This window comes from Microplitis mediator, chromosome 6 (assembly GCF_029852145.1).
Source record: "Microplitis mediator isolate UGA2020A chromosome 6, iyMicMedi2.1, whole genome shotgun sequence".
Lineage (NCBI taxonomy): Eukaryota > Metazoa > Arthropoda > Insecta > Hymenoptera > Braconidae > Microplitis > Microplitis mediator.
In genome coordinates, this window is record NC_079974.1 from 11052303 (window position 1) to 11079272 (window position 26970).

General features: G+C 32.4%; 1 protein-coding gene across 2 annotated transcripts in view; it reads left to right on the forward strand.

Moving 5' to 3' along the window:
• Positions 1 to 5441: 5441 nt before the first annotated feature.
• LOC130670646 (mothers against decapentaplegic homolog 3) overlaps positions 5442 to 26970 on the forward strand; it is a 37544-nt gene continuing 16015 nt past the window's right edge. Inside the window, exon 1 of one of the 2 annotated variants that reach the window (XM_057474091.1) lies at positions 5442 to 6334. In XM_057474091.1, the coding sequence (XP_057330074.1) occupies positions 6132 to 6334 (203 nt within the window). In that variant the 5' untranslated portion in view covers positions 5442 to 6131. The remainder of the gene's footprint in view (positions 6335 to 26970) is intronic. The other variant, XM_057474092.1, reaches the window with a different exon arrangement.

Sequence of the window (26970 nt, forward strand, 5' to 3'; positions counted from 1 at the left end):
GAGAAAGTTCCCCTAATAGCACAGTTTGCTTTAGCAAAAGTTTACTTACAAAAGTTTCCTTGAATTTTTTGTCAAATCTCCGTCAACTTCGGACTTTTCCGTTTTTTACGACAATTTGTATGCAACTTCCTCTACAATTTCACGTAAATTTACTATCCGAATTAAAATGTAAATTCACTTCAAAAGTTGACTAGAAAAAAGTTGTCGTCAATTTTCAGGCAAATTTTATGTCAATTTATTGTTAATTTGACTTAAAAAATTGTTAAGTATTTTTTTACCGTCAAATTGTAGACATTTTCATTATAAATTTGCTTACCTTCTGAAATGGTGAGAATGAACAATACCGACTTTTTTTTTTCGTAAAAAGTTACCTTTAAATTGAGCAAAAATTAACCGCAAATTTTTCTTTTCAATTTTTACGGTGAAATTGTCGGCAAATTCAGGCAGCAGATTTCAGGTAATTTCAACATCAAATTACTGTCAATTTTAAGCTAAAGTGGCTATTAGGGTTCTGGCAAGCTTGGCTGGATAATACTTTCCATTAAGTTGGCTTCAGAATACGGCAGTAGCTTGAATGTAATTTGACAGAAAAACTTGCCGTCAATTTGAAGTGAAACTTTCAATTAACTTAACGTCATTGTCTGACAGTAATACTTGAATAAAAAGTTACAGACAATTTACTGTCAACTTGAGGTAATTTGGTAGCCGCATTCTGGAGTCAAAACAATGTCGAAATTTTTTTTTTCTTTGACTTTAATCATTCAATAAAGTCCATAATAATTTACAATAATTAGTAGCTATATTTTATAAGCTATAATTAATATGTAGAAAAAAATGCTAAAATTTTTTTTCAAATTATATAAATTATTCCGACTGCAACTAGACAGTATCAACAGTTGTTATTTGATGAAAGTTGGTACTTCTGTTTACACTAGTTTCTTTGACAGTTTAATGTGTGTCACATGTATGTGTAGTAAATATAACCTTATAATCCCGGTAAATTTTTGACAGTTCATGATGATACGATAAATGTAACAGACACACAATTTAAAAAAAAATTATTTATAAATGTAAATAATGTACTAATCTTCGCATCTAATAATTTTTTTATTTATAAAAAACGTTAATTATTTTTAGTTTAATTTTAATAATGGAAATATAAACTCTCACGTAATTTTTAGATATCTTATCAATGATAAGTATTCATTATTATTATTTATTCAACTCTTTAGTTTGTATTTGTTACCAGTCCAGTATTTAACGAACCTTATATAAATATATGTTTATACTTTGAGTGTAAACAATAACTTAAATTTCGCGCGTACAGCAAAGCCGCCATTTTTTCCCTAGTATAAATAAGAGGGGCGCAGAATGGGTTACAAAACCAGGACAGAAATTTTTCTGTCACACAAAACAATTAATTAAAAAAAAACCATGTGGTAAATTGTTTCGAAATTTGGTAGGTAGATACTTTAGATATTATATCATAGACTGAATAGTTTTTTTGCCTAGGTTAACTGTGCCACTTTTTTACAAATTATCAACTTCCTGTTAAGTTGAATAAAGACAGCCATAAGAGCCCATGTATTTTCACGAAAGTTTAATTGATTATATTTTTTAAACGGTGTGGTAAAAAATTCTGGTTTTTTGTTTTCAAGGGCTAAAAATATAATCTTTGAAATTATCATAATTAAAGTAAGGGTTAACTGTTGGAGGTTTGACTACCAAATTACCTAAAGGCTGGGCCGCACCCAAAGAAATCCTGAATTTAAGAATTCTAATTACTTTTTGAATATTTATGGGACTCGGATGAAAATCTTCCGAGGAAATTCGTCTTCTGCTTTTAGTCGGGAGCTCATAAAATTGCTGTTATGATAATTATTTAATAAATAATTAGAATTCTTAAATTCAGGACTTCTTTAGGTGCGGCCCAGCCTTTAAAGGTAATTGATTGCTCTGCAACACTTTCTTTTGAATTTACTTCAGAATACAGCTGTATAACTTGAAGTTAATTTGTGGTTAAAGTGGCTATCAGGGTCGCTATCCCTAATAGCACAGTTTGCTTGAGCAAACATTTACTTATAAAAGCTTCGTTGAATGTTTCGTCGAACTTCCGTCAACTTCACACTTTTCCATTTTTTTCGAAAATTTGTATGCAACTTGCTATTCAATTTGACGTAAATTTACCATCCGAAATAGAATGCAAATTCACTTCAAAAGTTGACTAGAAAATAGTTGTCGTCAATTTTCAGGCAAATTTTATGTCAATTTATTGTTAATTTGACTTGAAAAATTGTTGGGTATATTTTTACCGTCAAATTGTAAACAATTTTATGTATAAATTTGCTTACTTTCTGAAGTGGTAGGAATGAACATTACTGACTTTTTTTCGTAAAAAGTCACCTTTAAATTGAGCAAAAATTAACCGCAAATTTTAATTTTTGCTGTCAAATTGACGGCAAATTCGGACAGCAAATTTCAGGTAATTTCAACATCAAATTACCGTCAATTTCAAGCTAAAGTGGCTATTAGGGTAGTTAGCAAATTGGGTCCGACCTAGAGATAGGCAATTACTGGTATTTTCAATTTATGTGACGTGACCGTCACATATACCGTGTTGTGACGGTCACTGCCGTCACAAAATTTTTTTTGATACGTCTGTTGTGCAAATGACGGTCACAACGCCGGTCACAATTGTTACCGTCAAATACAACTATATAGACGTTTTGTGACGGTTTTTTTTTGTTTTAAATTGATTACCTTGTTAAGTTAAAACAATTTTTTCACGTTTTTTTCGTTATTTTATGATTTTACGGATCTGAAGTATGATGCCATTCTGTTTATATAATTTATTAAAATAAATCAATATTCAAGGTATTATATATGTAGTATACATACCGGATTTTTTTGAAAAGTATATTTTGTACAAAGAATTTAGCCAATTATTATTTTATTATCTTAAATTTATGACTTACATTATGACTTACACATTTTTAAAAAACAAAGATTTATTTATTCGTTTTTAGGTATTTTTGAGATCATTAGATATTCATTTATTTATTACATATATTTTAATTATTTACTTTAAATATAAAAATAGATTCAAGCAATAAAATTCTTCATCAAATAACTGACTAATTTAATGAGCCTGAAGTTAGCAGACAAACGAAAAATAAAATATTTGACAGCGGATATCTTTTAAAGAATTTGAATTATAAACAATTAAATGACTGGAATAGAATTCTATTGAAATAAACTAGATATGCTAGCAATTTTTTTTTTTTTTTAGCTCACTGTTTTGGATTTATTCAAAAACAAAATTTTTAGCATGCTAACCTGACATTTCAAATGATCGGAATAACTTTATATTGTATTACTTTCTTGATGGCACTATTATCTAATGGCGCCTTCGTTTTTTTTTTTTTGAAAATCGAAAAAAAACTTTAGCACGTCATAATTTTTGAACAAATCGTTGAAACGAAAAAAAAAAAAATCACACCTCTTCGTTTTTTTATTATCTAGAGGTGCAAATTTTTTATTTTCGAAAATTGCTGTCATATTTTGAAAAAATGATAAAAACAAATTTTTCGAATTTTTTAACTAAGCATATGAGTGAGAAAAATTATTTTAAAGATAAAACTAAACATGCCATCTTTTTCTCTTTCCAAGAGCTACGTATGCATGATTTCATTTTTTTTATATTCTAAATTAAGTGGTCAATATGCTCAATCAATCAAAATTTTATATTTTGAATTTTATACCTCGTTAATGGCGTATTATCAAAATAAACCTAGAAGACATTTTTGTAGAGAGTTTTATGCTCTACAAAAAAGGTCTCTTATGAATTTTTTATAAATCCATCTGTTCAAAAGTTATGGAAGCTTGAAGTCAAATTTATAGTAAATTTCGAGATCTTTTTACTTTTCCAGCGAAACTACCGAACTTATCATAAAATGCCATGGAATTTTTCGTAGACGGTTTATTCTCTACAAATAAACCTTGAAAATTTTTTTTTAAATTCTACATAACTTTTAATTTATTTCTATTTTATTGTCAAGCTCTTAAAAAAAATAGCATTTTGCTCGACTTCAATCGATCTCTTAGGTAAATAAATAAATAATTTACAACAATGAAATTAAAAATAATGCGGGTACTAATATTTCGATTATTTACACACATATTTTTTAATTTTTATCGTACTTACATTTTATTTAAATTCCAAAACTTTTTAATTTTTAATTGTCAGCTACATTCACACCCATCGAAATTTACTATAAATTTGAATTCAAGCTTCCATAACTTTTGAACAGATGGATTTATAAAAAATTCATAAGAGACCTTTTTTGTAGAGCATAAAATTCTCTACAAAGATGTCTTCTTGGTTTATTTTGATAATACGCCATTAACGAGGTATAAAATTCAAAATATAAAATTTTGATTGATTGAGCATATTGACCACTTAATTTAGAATATAAAAAAAATGAAATCATGCATACGTAGCTCTTGGAAAGAGAAAAAGATGGCATGTTTAGTTTTATCTTTAAAATAATTTTTCTCACTCATATGCTTAGTTAAAAAATTCGAAAAATTTGTTTTTATCATTTTTTCAAAATATGACAGCAATTTTCGAAAATAAAAAATTTGCACCTCTAGATAATAAAAAAACGAAGAGGTGTGATTTTTTTTTTTTTCGTTTCAACGATTTGTTCAAAAATTATGACGTGCTAAAGTTTTTTTTCGATTTTCAAAAAAAAAAACGAAGGCGCCATTAGATAATAGTGCCATCAAGAAAGTAATACAATATAAAGTTATTCCGATCATTTGAAATGTCAGGTTAGCATGCTAAAAATTTTGTTTTTGAATAAATCCAAAACAGTGAGCTAAAAAAAAAAAAAAATTGCTAGCATATCTAGTTTATTTCAATAGAATTCTATTCCAGTCATTTAATTGTTTATAATTCAAATTGTTTAAAAGATATCCGCTGTCAAATATTTTATTTTTCGTTTGTCTGCTAACTTCAGGCTCATCTAATTTAATTGCCTAGCAATAACGCATTTGGCTATGATCGTAATTTAGAATGAACAATATTTTCAATTATGATTATACACACACAAATGTATTTAAATCAATAAAAAATAATAAATGTAAGAGTTTGCGATTTATTACAAAGCTAAGTGCATAGTTCACAGTACCTGCGCGTTGCCCTCCAAAACATATTATTAGTTTTAATTCAAATGTATTCTGCTAAATGGCAGTGGTTTGTGACGGTCACGTCGCAACGAAAATGGTCACAAAACCGTTTTGTGACGGTCAAAAGTGCGTAAAATAACTCGTCACGAGACCAGTGCCCATCTCTAGTCCGATCCCCTTTTTATTTTTTACTACATGAGTGGTTAATTAATAATTACTAGTCTAGTTTTATGCAGTATGTCGAGAATCCAAATCGGTGTCAACTTGTACATCAACTTTTTGCAGTGAACTTGCCGTTAAGTGAGTAGTCCGTCGATATCTGTCAACTTGCAGTCAAGGTTGCCATAAGGATATGTAATGAAAGCACCCAAGACCAATCCAGACGTAGTAAGCCACCCGACATTCGATCGTCGCGGTCGACATATTGTACACTGTATGTGATACCTATACAATGTCTTCATTGTCTCTAAATTTTTAATTTAATTAAAATTTTTGAACTGAATTATAAGTCAGTTGAAAAGAAAAATTGAACTTTAGTTTTCGTACAATTCACTATATGAGTTTACTGTTTGCTAATGAGTTGTGACAGTTGCTATCGAACTCACGACTTTATGTTGACAAATACTTGTCATTCAGATGGCTGCTGTCATGAGCTTGAAACAAGCCGAAAAATACCGAGCTTGATCGAGGTGTATCGAGATAATTTTTATAGCAATAAAATGGCGGCTTCATGAAACCTTGAGTTGCGATTTATTAGCGGCAATTCATGTTTATTTCAAAGATTTACGGTTTTATTGAAACGTTAATAGATAAGCTAAAATTCATATTTTTAAGTGTGAAATTTGAGTACTAGTGCATTATCTAAACTTTACATCTGGAGTGAAGTAGTCATAAAAAATTTGACGGCCTAATGCAGGTCGCTAAATATTTATCGAGCACAAATGATGACTTCGATGTTGCCTAGCTTCAATCCACCTATTGTAAAACGTTTGCTAGGCTGGAAAAAAGCTGACGGTGAAGATAAATGGAGTGAAAAAGCTGTTAAAAGTCTTGTTAAAAAACTTAAAAAGTCTGCGGGTCTCGAGGAACTTGAAAAAGCTATCACAACACAGAACTGCAATACTAAGTGTATTACTATACCGAGGTATGCAAATAATTTCTCCTATACATGGTTACGTAGAATCGACAGTCAAAGAATTACCTTTAATTAGAAAGAAAATTGCAGCCCTTTATATAAAAAAACAAATCAAAAGAAAACGATAAGAAAAATTTTTATAGTTATAAAAAAGAATTTTCAAACGTTTTTAAATAAGATATGGTATTTATTTTATTCTCGCTAAAGAAATTTTAGACATTATTAAAATTAAGAATTTTTTTTAGTTCGATTTTCGAAAACCGCATTTGCATAAAATGCCGATGTTTTGAGGTCCCTTTGCGCCTATAGCGATGCCGTGAAATTACCGTGAAAATGTGATTGAAATTCAATGGAAATACGAAGTTTTTTTTGTGCTGTCTTGACACTAGATTCCCGCCGTGTTTCTACTGAATTTCAACTGTATCCACGATGGTTTCACGGTGTTTTTACAATTTCGTCAGGATCAAGAAAAAATAATTTGGCGAGGAGAATTAATACAATTCAAATTAGGCTTTTACATTTTCAAATACATTAAGGATGATTTTCAGAACCGTTAACTAAAGTAAAGTACCCAGTACTTGAACACTTCTAAAAATGGGACCAGTAGTTTAACAGACTTTTAGAATTGTTGTTATACAAAATCTGTACATATTAGGGTGATTCAAAAAACAAACAAATTTTTTTTTTCTTCCAAACAGGTTTAAAAGTCTCCTTTAGATAAAAAAAGACGCCTGTGAAAATTAGAGCTCTTAATATTAATATTAACATTGTCCGCATTGCACTTTTCTGTTTCCCATAAGATTAACATGGGAAAATTTTTTTTTATGTCTTCTGATTTTTATAAGTAGCTAACGATGCGTCATAGGAATAATTAGCAGGCATATTTTTGTAGAGAATTGAATGCTCTACAAAAAAAGATTCTTATCATTTTTTGCGGAATCTATTTGTTCAAAAGTTATTTGAGGTTGAAGTCGAATTCATATTAAATTTTGAGATTTTCTTACTTTTCCGCCGAAACTATCAGACCTATTACAAAATATCATGGGACCTTTTTTGAAGACAATTTTATTCCCTAGAAGTTATACCGAATAAAGTTTTTTCGAATTCCGCATTGTTTTCTAGTTATTTTCATTTTAATGTCATGCTCATAAAAAAATAGTCTTCTAATCGATTTTAAGAGCTTGACATTAAAATAAAAATAACTAGAAAACAATGCGGAATTCGAAAAAACTTTATTCGACATAACTTTTAGGGAATAAAATTGTCTACAAAAAAGGTCTGATGATATTTTGTAATAGATCTGATAGTTTCGCTGGAAAAGTAGAAAATCTCAAAATTTAATATGAATTCGACTTCAACCTCAAATAACTTTTGAACAAATAGATTCCTCAAAAAATGATACGAATCTTTTTTTGTAGAGCATTCAATTCCCTACAAAAATATGCCTGCCATTTATTCCTATGATGCATCGTTAGCTACTTATAAAAATCAGAAGACGTAAATAAAATTTTTCCCATGTTATCCTTATGGGAAATAGAAAAGTGCGATGCGGACAATGTTAATATTAATATTAAGAGCTCTAATTTTCACGGGCGTCTTTTTTTGTCTAAACGAAACTATTGGACCTGTTTGGAAGAAAAAAAAAAATTTGTTTGTTTTTTGAATCACCCGAGTATATATATTATGAGTAATATGCGCATGTTATAATTATTCAATGATACAGTAATTGATTTCTGGGTAATTGTTGGCAATAGCGACTCCACACATTTTCTAAAGTTCCAAGTGCTTACACATTAAAGATCTATAATTAAACTTTTTCCACGTGTTCTGCTACACGGCGGAAAGAATTTTCTGTATGCATTTATGTCTATAACACAAGATATCTATCCGAACCTTGTAACTAAAGTGTGCAAAATTGATCAAAAATGACAAAAATCATGTTGATTTTCCAAAATAAATTTAATAAATTTCTAATAAATACTAATAATTAATTTTATTAATACCGTAAGATGGACGGTGGCGATAGAAAGGTCTAACTAAGAGTTAAAATATTTTTTGAGCTCTTGTATAGTGAAAAATTGACATATTTCTGTTATTTCAATACACTAATGGTGTACAACAGCTCACCTAGCACTTGGTTACAAGTAGTTTGGACGGTATCCGCCTTCCTTTGATAGTATAGTGTCTGGCTGAAGCCCGCAACACAGTTTCACGCCGGCTCGTACTAGTAAGAGATGTAGTCTAAGGCATGAGTGCGTTAACATAGCCTTACTGACGAGTCCGTTAACGTACTTAGGACGAAACTACAGAAATTATGGCAAATAGGCATATACCTTAAGTTTTGGTGGTTGACTTAAGAGTCAATACATAGAATAAAAAGAAAAATATGTCAAATGGTGCAGGGTAGCACGGAACAGAAAAATTTCAAACTTAATCTTGAAATCAAGCTAATTTATACCTATGGTACACATGTACAATTTATTAATGCTTAAATAACACCTCAATAAGCAAACACATCTTTAATGCGCCGACAAATGCCAGAGAATGAAACAAGTCTCTTGGCAATTTGCATAATTTTGGTTTTTTGCTTGATACAAACAGGTGGAGGAGTGATTGTAAACAAGTACCGATTTCTGTAAGTTTTTTCAATTATAAATCAAAAAAATTATATATTTTTTAACTTTAAAGTTCACATGTTGAGAATAGCCGATAGATGCTATTTTTTTCATGAAAAAAATACTATACCGTAAACCGAACAATCAGTAATAAAAAACGGTATATCATCATTTTAAGTAAAAAAAATTGTACCACCCAATGAAATAGTCTTTTCTAAATACTAAATATTTTTTGCAAAGACATGAACTAAAATTTTTATATTAAATTTTAGCGTCTAAATTCTTCAAATTTTTTTTTGACCGCTGTCTGCGTCTGCTTTAAATGTCAACTAAACAAACATACGCTTTGGGTAACGCTAATGCCGGTGGTAAAAAAAATTAGAAGAATTTTTTTTTGAAAATGATAAATCATTGCGGATACAACAAAAAAAAAAATTTTTTTTCAAAATTTTTTTTTTTTCAATTTTTTTCGACAATCAATCATTTTGATCAAGGAAGTGAAGGTTATCGGTAAAAAATAGTATATTACACATCGAGAGAAGTAAAGTAAGAAACGTCTCAGATCACATGTAATTGTTGGCCGAGGCGAAGCCGAGGTCAACAAACATGTGATCTGCGACATTTCTTACTTTACTTCCCGAGGAGTGTATGCTATTTTTCTCCTCGACGGAGGCGGAAAGCGGCAACTTCGTTTTGCACAGCGGGACGAAAGTTGACGCTTTCCGCCCGTCGAGGAGAAAAAACATTTTCAAATCGAAAAAATGAACAAAAACCGAGAAACTATCAATTATGGTGATTTTTGACAAAATCGATAAATTTAAAGCTTTGGGGCACTAAGAAAGAAAAATCGCAGCGATTTGAAATTTTCAGGGTTTTTTCAGGACACTTTGAGGTTGAAAAAAAGACGAAGATATCCTTTGTTCATCCGTTATATCCAAACATATAGCAAGATTTACGAATATCCTTAAATTTGTGAATTCTGACCTGTTTTTTACTAAACAATATCGCTTTAAAAAAAATTTTTCTATGAAATGCGACTAATTTTGCCTTATAGAAAATGTTTTCCAGTTTTCAAAATCCTGCTTCCATTCTCTGTACGACCAATGCATCCGGAGTTATTGATTATCAAAGCCAAAATGGACTTTTTTGCTTTGATCAATGATAACTCGGCGCCAAATCGTCGTAGAGACTTTTTCAGACCGCCAAATTAAAGGGCATAAAATTTTCTAGAAAAGTCATACGGTCGGATTATTCAAAAAAATTTATTGACACCCATAGAGGTATTGAAAAACCAGCAAAAATTTTGCAAATTTTTTTTTCGTTGGTTTTCTTATGAGTACTCCGGAACCGTGCATGATAAAAAATTTTGAGGTCCAAATCTGAAAACTAGAAACTTGAGACTACAATTTGCTTTTTTTTATTTTCTTATACGATCATTTTTCACCGAGTTACAGCATGTTAAAAATCACCTAAAAATTTCGGATTTTTTTTCTATCCCTTAATTTTTGTGACCAGTGTATATATATTAGGGTGATCCAAAAAATAACAAACTTTTTTTTTTTTCTTCCAAACAAGTTCAAAAGTTTCATCTAGATAAAAAAAGACGCCTGTGAAAATTAGAGCTCTTAATATTAACATTAAGAGGTTCCTCATCGCACTTTTCTATTTCCCATAAGGATAACATGGGAAAAATTTTATTTACGTCTTCTGATTTTTATAAGTAGCTAACGATGCATCATAGGAATAAATGGCAGGCATATTTTTGTAGGGAATTGAATGCTCTACAAAAAAAGATTAGTATCATTTTTTGAGGAATCTATTTGTTCAAAAGTTATTTGAGGTTGAAGTCGAATTCATATTAAATTTTGAGATTTTCTACTTTTCCAGCGAAACTATCAGATCTATTACAAAATATCATCAGACCTTTTTTGTAGACAATTTTATTCCCTAAAAGTTATGTCGAATAAAGTTTTTTCGAATTCCGCATTGTTTTCTAGTTATTTTTATTTTAATGTCAAGCTCTTAAAATCGATTAGAAGACTATTTTTTATAAGCATGACATTAAAATAAAAATAACTAGAAAACAATGCGGAATTCGAAAAAATTTTATTAGACATAACTTTTAGGGAATAAAATTGTCTACAAAAAAGATCGGATGATATTTTGTAATAAGTCTGATAGTTTCGCCGGAAAAGTAGAAAATCTCAAAATTTTATATGAATTCGACTTCAACCTCAAATAACTTTTGAACAAATAGATTTCTCAAAAAATGATAAGAATCTTTTTTTGTAGAGCATTCAATTCCCTACAAAAATAGCCTGCCATTTATTCCTATGACGCATCGTTAGCTACTTATAAAAATCAGAAGACGTAAAAAAAATTTTTCCCATGTTATTCTTATGGGAAATAGAAAAGTGCGATGAGGAACCTCTTAATATTAAGAGCTCTAATTTTTACAGGCATCTTTTTTTATCTAAATGAAACTTTTAAACCTGTTTGGAAGAAAAAAAAAAATTTGTTATTTTTTGGATCACCCTAATATATATATATATATATATATATATATATATATATATATATATATATATATATATATATATATTTCTATATAAAAAAATATATATATATATTTATTTATGTAATATAACGGACTTTTGAGGACACGATTGCGTCTACAATTCTTATCCGATCTTAATGAAATTTTCTACACTTATCTTATGTGTAATTACCACGGTCAAGTTCGAAGTTGGGCTGAATCGGTCCATTAGTTTAGAAGTTATGGCTGATCGTTAAAAAACGATTTTTCGAAAAAATCCGTTTTTAATCACTTTTAAAGTCCATATAACTTCAAAACTAAAATTCATAGAGAATTTCCGTAAAAAGTATTTTAAAGCTTGACTAATAAGCCTTAATTTATGGCCTTAAATTTTACATTTTGACCATTTCTTCCAATAATTTGATGGTTTGATATTTGATGGTATATTGTTATATAGTGGAAACCTAAACATGCAAACCTCTCAATAAGACAATTTATAGATAAATTGAGAAATATATAGATAGCCCGAACTGGGAATCGAACCCAGACTAATTCGGTAACGCGCCGAGTGCTCTACCAGTTGAGCTATCCGGCCCTATACTATATTCCGTTCAATTTGATCTATAACTTATTGAGCCACACCGTCCTTCTTACGGTAATACACCATTTTATATAGTGGAAACCTAAACATGCAAACCTCTCAATAAGACAATTTATAGATAAATTGAGAAAAATATAGATAGCCCGAACTGGGAATCGAACCCAGACCAATTCGGTATCGCGCCGAGTGCTCTACCAGTTGAGCTATCCGGCCCTATATTTGCTTTGAAAATTTTAATGGAATCAAAGAATGTTGAAAATATGGATTTTATTCCACATAAATTATGCTTGTCCCATTATAATCCAGTTGCGTCAGCTGTATTTTATTTTGCACAAAATAACCTGTAAATTGCACTGCTATTTTGTATTTTAAAAGTATTTCTTTTATTATTTATGATGTATCAAATGCACCTCTAATCTCTATGATTATCACTGGTCTTGTCATTAAGATAGCACCCACAGTTCTTATCGGATCTTAATGAAATTTTTTACACTTATTCTATAAGCGATTATCTTGATCAAATTCGAAGATGAGCTAAATCAGTCAATTAGTTTTGAAGTAATGGTTGTTTGAAATTTTCACGATTTTTCGAAAAAATCAGTTTTTATTCACTGTTGAAGTTCGTATAACATTAAAATTAAAACTGATAGACAATTTCAGTAAAAAGTATTATAAAGCTTGTTTAGTAAGCTTTAATATTTGACCTTAAACTTTGTTTTGACCATTTCTTCCAATAATTTGATGGCCTTGAAAATTTTAATGGAATCAACAAATGTTGCAAATATGGTGTTCATTTTACATAACTTATGCATTTTCCATTATAATACAATTTTGTCAGTTGAATTTTATTGTGAACAAAATAACCTGTAAATTTCACAGCTATTTAGTACCCTGGCGATTTTAGCGCCACGGTGACCTTACAGTAAAAACACCGTTAAAACACCGTGGAACGACTGTGAAAACGTGGTTGTAATGCAGTGAAATCACGGTATTTTTTGTGCAGTCACGCCACTGTATTCCGACCGCGTTTCCATTGCACTTAAAGAGTGTTTCCACGGTGTTTCGATCGTAAGGTCACAGTAATCTCACGGTGGTTTTACGGTGAAACCACCGTAAAACTACGGTGCGCTCCACAGTGGTTTTCAGCGATATCCACGGTGAGTTTACAACGGCTTTCCGATGGCTTGACAGTTTTTTAACCGTGAATTCACCGTATTTCCACAGTCAGCTCATCGTTTCATGATGCGTCCATAAATTTTATAGCGAAAAAAAAAAAAAAAAAAATTAACGCCTACTCGGAGGATCGATCCCAGCGCCTTCGCATTCAAAGTCTGATCTGCTATCCACTGTGCCAAATCACACCCTTGATTGTGGGGATTGATTGTATTTATATAAGCACAAATGAACTTTAGAAAATTAAAGATATTTAATAAATGATTGATTTTCTGATTTGTATTACATTCAATTATATAATTGTTTATAGGGTAACGAGACCAATACCGGTATACCCACTAGTAGCGGGGCAATAAATACTTTTTTTGGTAAATTATGTAAATGAGAAGTTAAAATTTTTCAAACTTAACCATACAATATTTTAAATTTGAAATCTAAGTTTTTTATAACTAAATTCATTATTCAAACATCGAAATGTCCTTAACTATCTCACTAATGATCTTATTAGCTTATTTTCAAAAATTTTAAAAAAGTTTGCGTACTTTACAACATTTATGAATGCGGTAAATTGAAAAATTTCATAGACTTTATAAGATTTATGAATCATTGTAAAATCATTTTTTTCGAATAATGTTACATTATTTAGTCGTATCTAAAGTATATTACAAAATATAATGATTCACAAACCTGCGCGGCATATTTACTCAGAAATCGCTATTAAATAGAATTTGCTAGAACTCAATTATATAAAATTTTGCATTATTGAATAAAAACAAAATTCACTTCGGGACTAGAAAAATTTTTTGACGCAATAACATTTTATTTTCGCCTAAAAAAATTTTTTCTTGAATTCAGAAAATTCTTTGTCGCCACAAAAAAATTTTTGTTTTCAATTCATTATGCTTAAATTTCTTTAGGGCAAGTCAAAATTTTCTTGGGGTGAGTGCAACTTTTTGGCGCCAAGAAATTCCTTTTTTCTGTGTACTCATATTGATAAGATAACTTAAAATGATAAGCTTTGTTCATTTTAATAATTTAACAATACACTTTAGAAAAGATAATTATCAAAAGTACTGAGAAAATAAGAAAATATGATTGACAGAGATTTGGAAACTATAAGAAAAAAATATATCAATGGTGAAGACACCATGAAATCATCGTGAAAACAACGAGGAAATACTGAACTACCACAGAGAAAACGCTGAAAAATCCACGCGAAAATACTGTGAGGCCATCGTGGGACCACCGTGAGCTCACCGTGGAAATTACTGCCAACCACTGTGAAACCACTATGAAAACACTGGAAATTCACCGTCAGAACACTGTGAACTCGCTTTCGAAACACCCTTAAACCACCGTAAAAACACAGTGTGGACTCGGTCGGTACATAGTAGCGTGACTGCACAGAAACCACCGTAAATTCACCGTCGAATCTCCGCCGCTTCACTGTCAAAACACGGAAGACGTGTTTTCACGGTAAAAACACCGTAATTCGACCGTGCTTTCACCGTCGCGGTGAAACCGCTAGGGTATTTTAAAAGTTTTTCTTTTATTATTTATGATGTATCAAATGTACCTCTAACCCCGATGATTATCACTGGTCTTGCCATCGTAATAGCGATTACAATTATGATCTCATACTAATTAAATTTCCTATACTTTGTTTACGTGAAGGTTAGTTTAATACATTACCTATATAATGTTTTGTCAAATCGACTATCTGAAGTTCTCTATCGAAAATAGTCGTTGTCTTTTTTTACCCTCACTCTTAAAAAACGAGCCTAATTCCATATCATGACTATACACTAACATGTATCACAAGAGATGTATGTATTAAACTTTTTATAGCGATCAATTCGAAAATCTACCTTCCATTTCGGCTGCCGAATGGCCTTTTTTTTATTTTGTGTTGCTTTTAGTTCATAATAATCAATTCATTAGTAATAAAAAATGTAATTAAAAAATTAAATACAAATATTTCTCATTTTTAAATCATCATATTACGTATTCAGAGTATTATTGTTAATATTATTCCATAATGTATTATAATTCTTTTGACATTTTCATAAAACGTTGAAAAATTTTGGTGTGCCTATTGCCATATATTTCATTACTTCAACTACTGCTCCCGGAGTGTTCAACTACTACTCCTTTTATAGTCTATCTGAAAAACGTTGTCAGAAAAGAAATATTCAATTATCTGCGTTATTTTACGCTTCAATCAATTTAAAATTATTTATATTTTCATGAAAATTATCAATTTGAAGTAATAATTACAACTTAATCTATTAAAAGTAGGGTCAAATACGTTTTACATTAAAACCTGTTCAACTACTGGGTACTTTACCTTAGTCGCTGTTATCGAGAAAAAATTTTGGCACCCACTGGGCTCAAACTCGAGACCTTTGAATCCGGAGTCAGAGCCATTAACTACAGAGCGAAACTACATGCGTGATCTACAGTATTCATTATATTCATTTGGATAGGAATCGAGTGATTGATTCTATTATTTATATTATATTAAATGATAGTAGTGTTTATGCTTTCAGTCATGTTAAATTATCGAAGATATTTTTTTTTTCTAATTAAATATTCATATTTTACCAAATTTGAAATATTTTACAAAACTTTTTTACTCTTATTAAAAATCATGATTTAATCCATGCTAAGTGCATATTAGGGTGATCCAAAAAATACCAAATTTTTTACGTTTTCTCGGAAACAGGTTCAAAAGTTTCATTTAGATGAAAAAAGACGCCTGTGAAAATTAGAGCTCTTAATATTAACATTAAGAGGTTCCTCATCGCACTTTTCTATTTTCCATAAGAATAACATAGAAAAAATTTTTATTACGTCTTCTGATTTTTATAAGTAGCTAACGATGCGTCGTAGGAATAATTGGAAGGCCTATTTTATAGGGAATTGAATGCTCTACAAAAAAAAGATTCTTATCATTTTTTGAGAAATCTATTTGTTCAAAAGTAATTTGAGGTTGAAGTTGAATTAACATTGAATTTTGAGATTTTTTTTACTTTTCCGGCGAAACTATCAGACCTAACACAAAATATCATCGGACCTTTTTTGTAGACAATTTTGAAATCGATCAGAAGACTATTTTTTTTATGAGCTTGACATTAGAATAAAAATAACTAGAAACAATGCGGAATTCGAAAAAACTTTGTTAGAAATAACTTCTAGGGAATAAAATTGTCTACAAAAAAGGTGTCATGATATTTTGTAATAGGTCTGATAGTTTCGCCGGAAAAGTAAGAAAATCTCAAAATTTAATATGAATTCGACTTCAACCTCAAGTAACTTTTGAACAAATAGATTCCTCAAAAAATGATAAGAATCTTTAGAGCATTCAATTCCCTAGAAAAATATGCCTGCCAATCATTCCTATGACGCATCGTTAGCTACTTAAAAATCAGAAGACGTAATAAAAATTTTTTCCATGTTATTCTTATGGAAAATAGAAAAGTGCGATGAGGAACCTCTTAATGTTAACATTAAGAGCTCTAGTTTTCACAGGCGTCTTTTTTTATCTAAATTAAATTTTTGAACCTGTTTCCAAGAAAAAAAAAATTTGTTATTTTTTGAATCACCTGAATATATATATTAGTCAATTTAAATTGTTTTAAATTATTCCAAATTATTTTGAATCATTTTTCTTAATCAGGGTAGAACGAATAAAATTAAGAAAAAACATATGCTAGTTTTGTTGATGAATCTTAATATTGAGTCGAATAATCAGTTTATTTAAAGACATTATCTCCGCAATGAACTTCTTGGTCTCAGGTAGATTTTTCAAAAATCTAGCTATTGTACTTGTTTTCATAGTGGGTTTTTCATAAAATTTTGTTATTATCTGTCATAATAAGTGGATCAGTTCCTGAGTCGAAATTTAAAACGTATCTCAAGCGTCTTAGGCGTTTGAAGCGTATGTTGAGCGTCTCAGACGTTGTAAGCGTAATTAGAACGTTTCAGGCATTAGAATCACGGATAAAATAAAATTCGTTTGTCAGAATTAACGTATTTCTTCCTGATACATGGAAAAATTAGTGAATCTGGAAAGGTTGACTTTGCAGGCTTTTTTAAAAATTCCCGCTATGTACGAGCTCAAAATGCTCGAAAAATTATCTATATAGAAGTTTTAAGCTCTTCGTTGCGAAAAGTTGAAAAAAAAAATTTTGTCCGTTGTTGACCACTGTTCTTGCCATCTGTGAAAGGTTTCTTTTCTGAGGGAGACAAGACCTTCTTCGTCATCTGGCTGCACGGTCACGGATCCAAGGGTTGCCTGTTTGCCAGTGCGAAGATTGTAACGGGCGCAACGTTCGTTAATCACAAGCCGAATGGGCACTGTCCCTGCAGATACACAAAGTCCCTCTTACGATGCCGTCTTGTATGGACACGTCATCGTAATCAGGGCTCGACGTTGCAGGGCCCTAAGAGCCTTCCAATCCTCCACTCCACATAGGTCACTCCAACCTGCTGCCGCATAAGTGACAACAGGCAGGAAGTAGCCCCTGCAGATGGTGGACATAGCCGGAAAGCGCAGTCCCCATTCAGTTCGTGCAAGACGGCGTAAAAGACCAAAAGTTTTGTCTAACTTCGCGCGCCTTGTCTTTATGTGTGTAGTTGGTTTGAGGTCCGGGTCGAAGTGTACCCCTAAGTATCTAACGCTCTTTTTGAATGCTATTTTTGTTTTACCTATTACGATTTTCGGTGGCTATGAATCAAACTTGGGCATTTTCTGTATTTTCGCTTCGTAGGAGTACGGACCTTTGCCCTTGCGTGGACCGCGTCGGGTGTAATCTCGCTTGAGGAATATAGCTTCGGTCTTGGACTCCGACAGCGTAAGTTTCGCGGAACGACACCATTCCAGTATTTACCGTCTCTTGTGCTTTCCTTTCAATGTCCGCGCGTGAGGTTCCTTCTATGATGACGACGAGGTCGTCAGCATAGGCTACAAATTTACTCCCGTGTTCTGATAATTCTAGTTCCTTAAGCAAGTCATCGAACATAATGTTCCAAAATAATGGCCCCAAAACTGATCCCTGTGGACATCTCCTTGTTGGCTTTTTCTTTTCCCTCCCGAATCCCCATGACAATGCGACTGTCCTATCCTTAAAGAAACTCTGTACTACCCTGTAAACATTTTTGGGGCATTCCCTTTTCTTTAAGCCTTCGAGTACTCGCGGCCACCACACGTTGTCAAAAGCGCCAGAAATATTGAAGAGAAGTCCGATTGTCAGATTTTCTGTTGTCGAATCTAGCAAGCGGCGCATCTCAACGATTGTATCTTCAGTTGACCTTTTGGCCATGAAGCCAAATTGTTGACTGGAGATCTTATCCCTAGCTAAGACTGTGGTGGTGAGTCTCAACTTTAGCAATCTTTCAAATACCTCCCCGATTACCGAAAGTAAACATATCGGCCTATAAAATTTGGGGTCACTCGCGTCTTTGTCACTGCTCTTAAGGAGCATAATAATCCCACCCTCTTTCCATGCGGTCGGGAAAACTCCTAACTCTAGGCATCTGTTCTATAACTCTAAAAATTCCCTTGATAAAATAACTGCCGTTCTTTTAATTACCTCGTTTTCTACTAAGTCTGATCCGGGTGCTTTTTTATTTTTAAGGGTCCTTAGAATTTTGTATAATTTGCGCGGGGTGAATAAATTGGCGTCCGCGGTGTCTGGTGGCGTCTCTGAATTTTCCCTAGTTACTTTCTGCTCCTCTGTTTCTCCTTCTGGTTTGTAGTCTACAATGTGTGTGTTGAGAAAGCAGCTAGCTGTGTGTTTAAAGCTTTCTGTGGATCGTCTGTCCCGCCGGAGTGTGGTGAGCACTCTGTTAACTCGGTGTTTGTCGGCCTGGAGCTTGTAAACGATACCCCAGTGCTTCTTGTTACCGTTCGACGTGACAAACTCTCGCCAGCTGTTTTCTCTCTGTCGTTTAACGTGTTTTGAGTATATTTTGCAAAGTCCTAAGTACGTCTTTTTAAGTTCTGTCCTTTTCCCTTCATCCGCCTCCCTCTGAAATCCCCTTCTAGCTTTGTAGACTACTCTTTTTTCTTTAGATAATTCTCTGGTCCACCATGGATATGATTTTACGTGCGCCTTCTTCCGCGGGATAGCCAATTCGCATGACTCTATAATGGTTTTGGTGAGTGCGTCGGTATACTTTTCCACGTCCTCGACTGTTTCCAGCACTAGGCCCTCAAGATTCACTCTTGCGAGTTCTGGTAGTTTCTCGCGGAACTTCTCCCAGTCGGCCAACGCTGTGTTGAACCGCTTGGGATCTGCCCCATCGAGACCCTCCCGATCTCTTGGATTTCCTAGGCTGATATCGATCGCATAGTGGTCGGTATTTTGCATTCACTCACGTTTGATGGACCAGTCTCGTACGTACCGGGCAAGTTTTGGGGAGGCTAAGGTGACATCTATGTATGATTCCCCTGATTTTGAAGCATAAGTTAGGCCCTCCCTCTTTATATTTAAAATCTCCAACCCACAATCGTCTATAAAATCCTCCAATTTCTCTCCCTTTTCGTTTATTTCTGGGCCCCATCTAATAGATCTAGCGTTCGCGTCCATCCCAAATAAAACCTTTTTTCCCCTTAGTGCCTGAGCTACCTTTTCTAATTGCGTGATGTGAATTTCTATTTCATCTCGACACTGGAAGTATGACGATACCACGTAGAGAGAAATGCCTGGACCCACAATTTGAGCGCATACGCAGTGCGTGGTGCTTAGTTGTGAAATATGTATCATTTTGTACTTTGGATTTGTTAAGCAAATGGCTTCTCCCCAGTTGTAGCAGCAATTTGTACATTGCTGCCAAAACCGGGTATATTAAAACATTTGTTACTCGCAACTGCGTATGGCTCTTGCAGAAGAAGGACATCAATACGTTCTTCCTCTCACAAGGCACCTGTCTCCAGTGTTCCCGCCTTATCGCTTCGAAAGTTTACCTGCAAGACTCGAAGACCATTCGCGCTAAAGACTCTTTCTCCTCCTTCTCCTTCTGCTGTTGTCGGAATTAGGAGGGGGGGTTGGATTTCGTTTCCCGTACCGAGCCCTTCTAATTTTTCTTCTCCTGTTGCGAGCCCACCGTGGGCAAAGTTACTCGACCCCGGGCACGTACGTCGTCTTGTTTACTACTGAATCTTTTTTAAGCGTTACTTCCTGTTCCGCGTTTACTAGTTTGCTTGGTCGCGTGATTTTACCCGGGTGTGTCCGCGTTTCCCGACTCTCGTGCCGATGATTAACGGGGGTACTAGGGGGCTTGGCGATCAAATTTGCAACAACACGGTTTGCCACTCTGGCACTCTTTCGAACGAGCATGGTGTTGGTCGTTGATGATGATGATGATGATGGGGTTATCGTGGTGCCTTCATGTATATAATTGCCATGACTCCCCCTGAGGACCGATCCCGCACAATCCGAATGCCGGTCCATTGGTGCGGATAATTTTTCAGGAGAGAGAATTGCCATGTTTTGTTTTTGCTATTTGAGTCGCTAAACTCTTGGTCGTGCCTGTACGGAAGAAAGTTTAAATTAGTGTTGCTGCTACCTGTGAAAGAGAAAAATCGTATCCAAGACCGAGAATTACCGGGTTCGCGGTACTGACAGCCTGATGAGGGTCTCTCGCACTTTGCACAACTGGTTCTTGATTAACCGACAATCTATTAAAGATCGATTCAAGGTTATTTAAATCCTGCGTGTGTGTTTGACTTACACTGCTCTGAGCAGCTATTAAGTTCATCAAACGATCCATCCTCTCCTCGATGGAGGCCAATACCGGGTTAGGCCCAGGAAAAGCGTTATTGTCAACCGTATCGGCAGAGGACTGGCTTACATCAGCTCTCATATTATTATTTCTATGCTGGTTGAGACTACCCGGGGTTTCAGATTGATTTCTTGAGTCTAAGTGACTCGGTGGATTACTCATGTTGTTATTAAAACTATATACAGGCCGTGATAAATTATTTAATCCTAAACCTGGATCTAAATTTGAATTCAGAGTGTTATTGTTATTCGCATTATTGTTAATGCTACTAAAACTTTCTAAATTATTTAAGTTAAATCTAAAACTACTTTGAGGATTATTTAGACTTTGTGAATTGTAATGATTCAAATTATTTCTCAAATCATTACTTGAAGAATTCAAATTTAATCTCGGATTTGTATTGTTTCCCGGCTGATTATTATTATGAAATATTGCGTTTCCAGGGTCACTTCTGTTTCACGTATCTAAAACTCGATTATTTATCCGCAAACTATCCACTAAGTTATTTTGTGACTCAAAAGACGGAAAATTATTTTGTAGAATAATATTATTTAGTGGTATTAAATTATTATCTCTTATTTGAGGAACATCAACAGTCGAAATATTATTAACTGTTATTTGAGACGCGTTAGTAACCGGTAAGCTATTATTTGTATTGTTATTATTATTACTCATTGCTAACGAATTACTTGTAATCGTAGCATTACTAGTATTTGTACTAGAATTTGTAATATTCAAATTATTATTTAAAGCTGCCTAATTACTAGTGATTGTGGCGTTACTCGTGTTTCTACTGTTGTTATTATTATTATTATTATTATTATTATTATTATTATTATTATTATTATTATTATTATTATTATTATTATTATTATTAGTATTATTATTATTATTTGGTCTAATAGATGACACATTCAAAACTGGTATCCTCAATGTCGGCAAAGTTCCGGTTTGCCGAGAAGCCATTTGTTGATCAGTTACCACCGTGCTTGGTAACGATACCACGGTTGACGTACTTGCTGACGTGTTCGGAATTGCGCGCGCAGGCGAGTGTCGAACTCTGCCTGTTTGTGATGGTTGAGTTTTCGTTCCAGGGCTTAAAACTACGATTTCGTTTTCTCTCGGCGTTCGTCTTGGCTTAACCGATGCGCAAAACTATTTTACCGCGTTGCCTTCGACCTCGTAGTCGCCATTTTGTTTATACGCAACCGATGCCGATAATGCGATTAAAATTCCCCAACGAAAATAAATAAAATACAATTAATATTTCTATTTGTTGCGTAAATTTCAAATGTTCGCGCCAGAACACTTGATAATTTGACGCTCTACTATATCAGAGGTGCTGCTATCGACGCGCCCTCTGATACTCGGAATTTCAACTCGATAGCCAGCTACGCGGCAACTCGCATTACTCTACAACACTTGTGATAGAACACCACGTGCTACCAGTTTTTATTGTAATTCAATTACATCGTGTTAATTACTCTACACTATCAAGTACATCATTCTAATTGTAACTCGCTGATACACCATGTATTTGTTATCATCTATATTCTTCAATTATATCCGGTTTTTCATATATAAACTCTGTGCTCATTGCTGTGGTGACCGCGTGTTAAACTAACGTGCGGGCTATATTCATTCACATACTCGCCATCACGTGACTTTGCAGCCACAAATAATTATTTGCAATTTACAATTTACTTTATTACTCATTGCTTAATTATTTGCTCGTACTCGATGTCAACTGGTATGACTGACGTCATCATTCAGTCATCCAGTCATACTTAATCTCAAAATCAATATCAAATTTTATTTGTGACTGCAAAGTAATCATTATACGTTCAGTCTCGGCTCGCTAAGCATCTATTAAGTTCATACTCGGCTCTTACTCGTTCTCAATGTCGCGTATCAAAATTAATTGTGACAAAATGTATACTCGAACTATTGATGATATTTGTAAATCATTAATTGTTAATAATTTACTCTTTATTGCGCTCTTTTGTATAAATCAAGTCACGTGTATGGTGCCGTGTAAATTTATAAACTCGTATTCATTAAACTCAACAAACTCGATCTTCAACCACGCTCTATATGTATATAATATAATGTTCATGTGTACGGTGCCATGCAATTTATATAAAACTCAATTAAACTCAAATGCAATCGAATAATGTTCAATAAGTGCTCTAATCTGAACTCGTGATCGACTCTTGTACTCTACGCTATTATCTGTGATTTATTTTTATTAAATATGGACAATACACCAAATCAGTGACTTCTTATTTCTTTCACCATCCCGATCCAGCAAATAAATATTTAATGTAGTTTTTAAGTTAATATTTTACACTATTGTTCCCAAAATGTTCGAAAGATTATAAAACGGTAATAAATTTCCGTTTTATTACTCGCAACTAAATAATAAAAATCCTATAGGAAAAAGCCTGGAGAATGTTTCAATAATTTTTTAATTTAGTTAATAATTTTAATATGAAACGCAGGATATAAACCTGAGGTCGTCGTCGTGTCGATCTCTTCACGACGTAGCTTTACTTTTTATTTTTAAAATATATAAAATTTTCCTCAAGTCGACAGCCACGTCGCAAATCAAAATTTTTGATTTTTAATTAATTTTTTTTTAATATTACTTAATCTTATATTATATAAATAAAAATATTTTCAACAATAAATATTCAATAATGATTATTTTCCTTTACGTTGATTTATTTTTCCCCACTTACTCAAAGCAAACGGAAAAATAAATAAATTACCCGACCTACTGCGTTAACTAAAAAAAATATATACACTAAAAAATAAAATTTTTCCTATTAACGAAATAAATTTCCCAATTCCTAAAATCTGACCAACTATTTTTTACCGATTTTAATTCTGGCAGCGTACCGAACTTACAACCTTTTACTCACTTCCACCAAAAAAAAAAAAAAATAAATTTTAAAGTAGAAAAAAGAAGAAAATTTTTATATCACCAAAAATCAATTATTCAACCCACTTCTACACTCTCAAAACCTCCAGGTATTAATTTTTATTGTTGGGCGCAAAATATAAACGAGACTTCAAGTCCAGGGTGTGACCCCCTGTCCAGGAAGCCAAGATTAGATTCAGTTGATAAATCAACTATTTTATGTGACTAGCTCTTCTAGAGGGCGGGAAATACCCTATCCTGGTCACAAGTAATTGTTTATAATTCCTGAGATTATAGGAATTTAGCTAAATAAAAGATTTGTACAGATGATATAAATATAAAAAGTTAATGACAATTTTATTTAACCAATTTACCCAGACAACAGGTCCCACTTTACAATAAATACATTAAATAAAAACCGCGACAATAAATACGGCACGAGCAAGTAAAGTTAATGAGTTTACCCGGAATTTTATGTATGTGATTGACAAACTGGTGACGACGCCAAAATGGCGGGCCCAGAACACAGAATCGACTTGACAATTTTACTTTAATTTATTTTATAATTAACAATTCTACGTTATTTTATCTTAATGACTTTATACAATATTAAATTATTTAATTTAGTCTCCCACTGAGACTATTTTTAATTGTAACCAAATCGACTGATTAATTTAATAGTTTATATTGATAATTAATTAACAGTGTTTAGATTTTATTACTGAGATTTAACAGACTGAAACAACTACGTCTCGAGACTCCGCTTGCTTGGCACGCTTGGCTTCAAAGTCGGCCCACGTCCACGTTCTCTTGAAAATAGCAGTAGATAATCGTCGTCTATAAAACCTCCGTATGATGTTTCAAATAACTGGTTGACTGTCAAAATCCAAGTTTATACCCAGGTACCAAAAGTTGTGGTGGATATGAAGTAAATGATGTTGAATAATATAGACTAAACTCGAAGTGAGTCGTGTAACGGCTGGTACAGAATTGTCTGTCCTGCCCCTATGCGATGCGGTTACTACCTCGTACTCCAGGCTAGCGCATGCGTCCTGTAACTTTGCCTCGTGGTAATTTCCAGTGGGTATAAGAAGATGTTAATTTATCCCTCGTTGTCCAGTTACCGTAGGTAGCCCCTAGGTTCTAGTTATCTCCCGAGCATGATGTTGTAATATTTACTGGATCCCGGTTACAAATTTAATTAAACACATTGGTATTAATGAAACAAAACAATGTAGTGTTATGAATTATTTGATTACAATTATCAGTAAACTAATGATTGTAACTACTACCGTCACGTATTTAAAATAACAATCTCTTAACTATATTAACTATTAAAAGGCCATTCGGCATCCGAAATGGAAATATATTTCTCATTTTTCCTTTATTTTGGAGTTCTAAGATAAAATTAAAGTATAAATTAATCTTTAATTGACATTTATGATGAATTTTGAGGTCGAAAACCGCCAAAAATAGAACAATGGAATTTTAACCATAGCTCAGAATTCAATCATGTAACTTGAAACCTTTATCAAACTTTCAAAAATTATCCTAAAACATAAAGTAAGAAAAAGACAATACAACTTATTTTCTCAGCTTTGACGTTCTGTATACATAATAAAGATAGAATTTTCCGTTAGAAAGATATTAAAGAATAAAAGCATCGAAGCAACAATTTTCATTAATTTGAAAACTTTAAATTGCCACCATTTCCCAAATACTCAACCGACCTTTTAAATTTTTGACTTCGATCAATATAGTTGCCTGAAGAATCAGTATACGAAATTTTTTAATCATCCGTCGAAAACTTTCAAAGGTATATAATAATTAATTAATGACATTTTTACTATGATACAAGAGTCAATCATGTAACTTTGAACCTTTATTAAAATTGGAAAAAGTATCGTAAAACAAATTTAAAAAAAGGAAACTATACCCTGTGGAAAAGGTCTTACAAAATCTCATAAAAAACATTGGCTATGAGAAAACGATCAGTATTTGTCCGCGAAAAATCTCAAAAATTTTTATACAATTATTTTCTCATAGATGGTGCATCAAAAAAAAAATTTTTCTCAAAATTCTCACATAAATGATCAGAATCTATAAAAAACAGAAGCTGTAATTTTGTGATTACAAGTATTTATAAGTTTTCGAAAAATGGAAAGTTTACAGTTGCGTAGATTTTAGAAATGAATAAGATCGTATGAAACGATTTCTGAAGTAATCACATAAGATTTGATACTAATTAATCAATGTGAGTACAGTAATTTTCCATATAGTAACGAAAAAATTTATGAGATTGATTAAGTTATAGTTTCTTTAGTATTGATTAAGGTTTATATGCTAAATTATTGAATTTTTTAGCATGAATTCAAAAAGTTTTTATTATGTATACTGAAGAATATTTTTATGAGTATTCACGCGGAAAATCCTCAGCAATCTATTCCCGGAAAATCTATGAAATTGAGTCAGTTTATTTATTCATCAAAAATTACTCAAGTAAACATTAATATTAAATATTAAAGTCATGATGTATTATAGGATATACTATAGAACAATCCAAAAAGGTACTTGTCGCTCTGTCAAATGACAGAGGAGTACTCGGAAAAAATCGTATTGAAATTTGGAATAAAATTTGGAAAATCCAAAAGTGCACGACTCGTAATGCTCATATATTATGAAATAATAAATAACAATAAAAAAATGGCGGGAAGTGCGAATAAATTTGAAATATATACAATTCTCTTTCATTGAAACTTGTCATGTTTTTTTTTTTTTTTTTTTTTATTATATTAGTATTTTTTTATAATTATAAAAGAACTTATTCAAAATATCTCGATTAATAACAAAAAAAAAAAATAAACGTAAATAAAAACAAAAATAAAAAAAAATTGAATTGAAAAAATTCAGGCCTACCAATTAGCAAAAAAAACAGCTGTTCCAGGACGGTAAGGCTTGCAGGCACACTGTCAAAAGTAAAAATTTCAGAAGTATACCAACTTCAGAAAC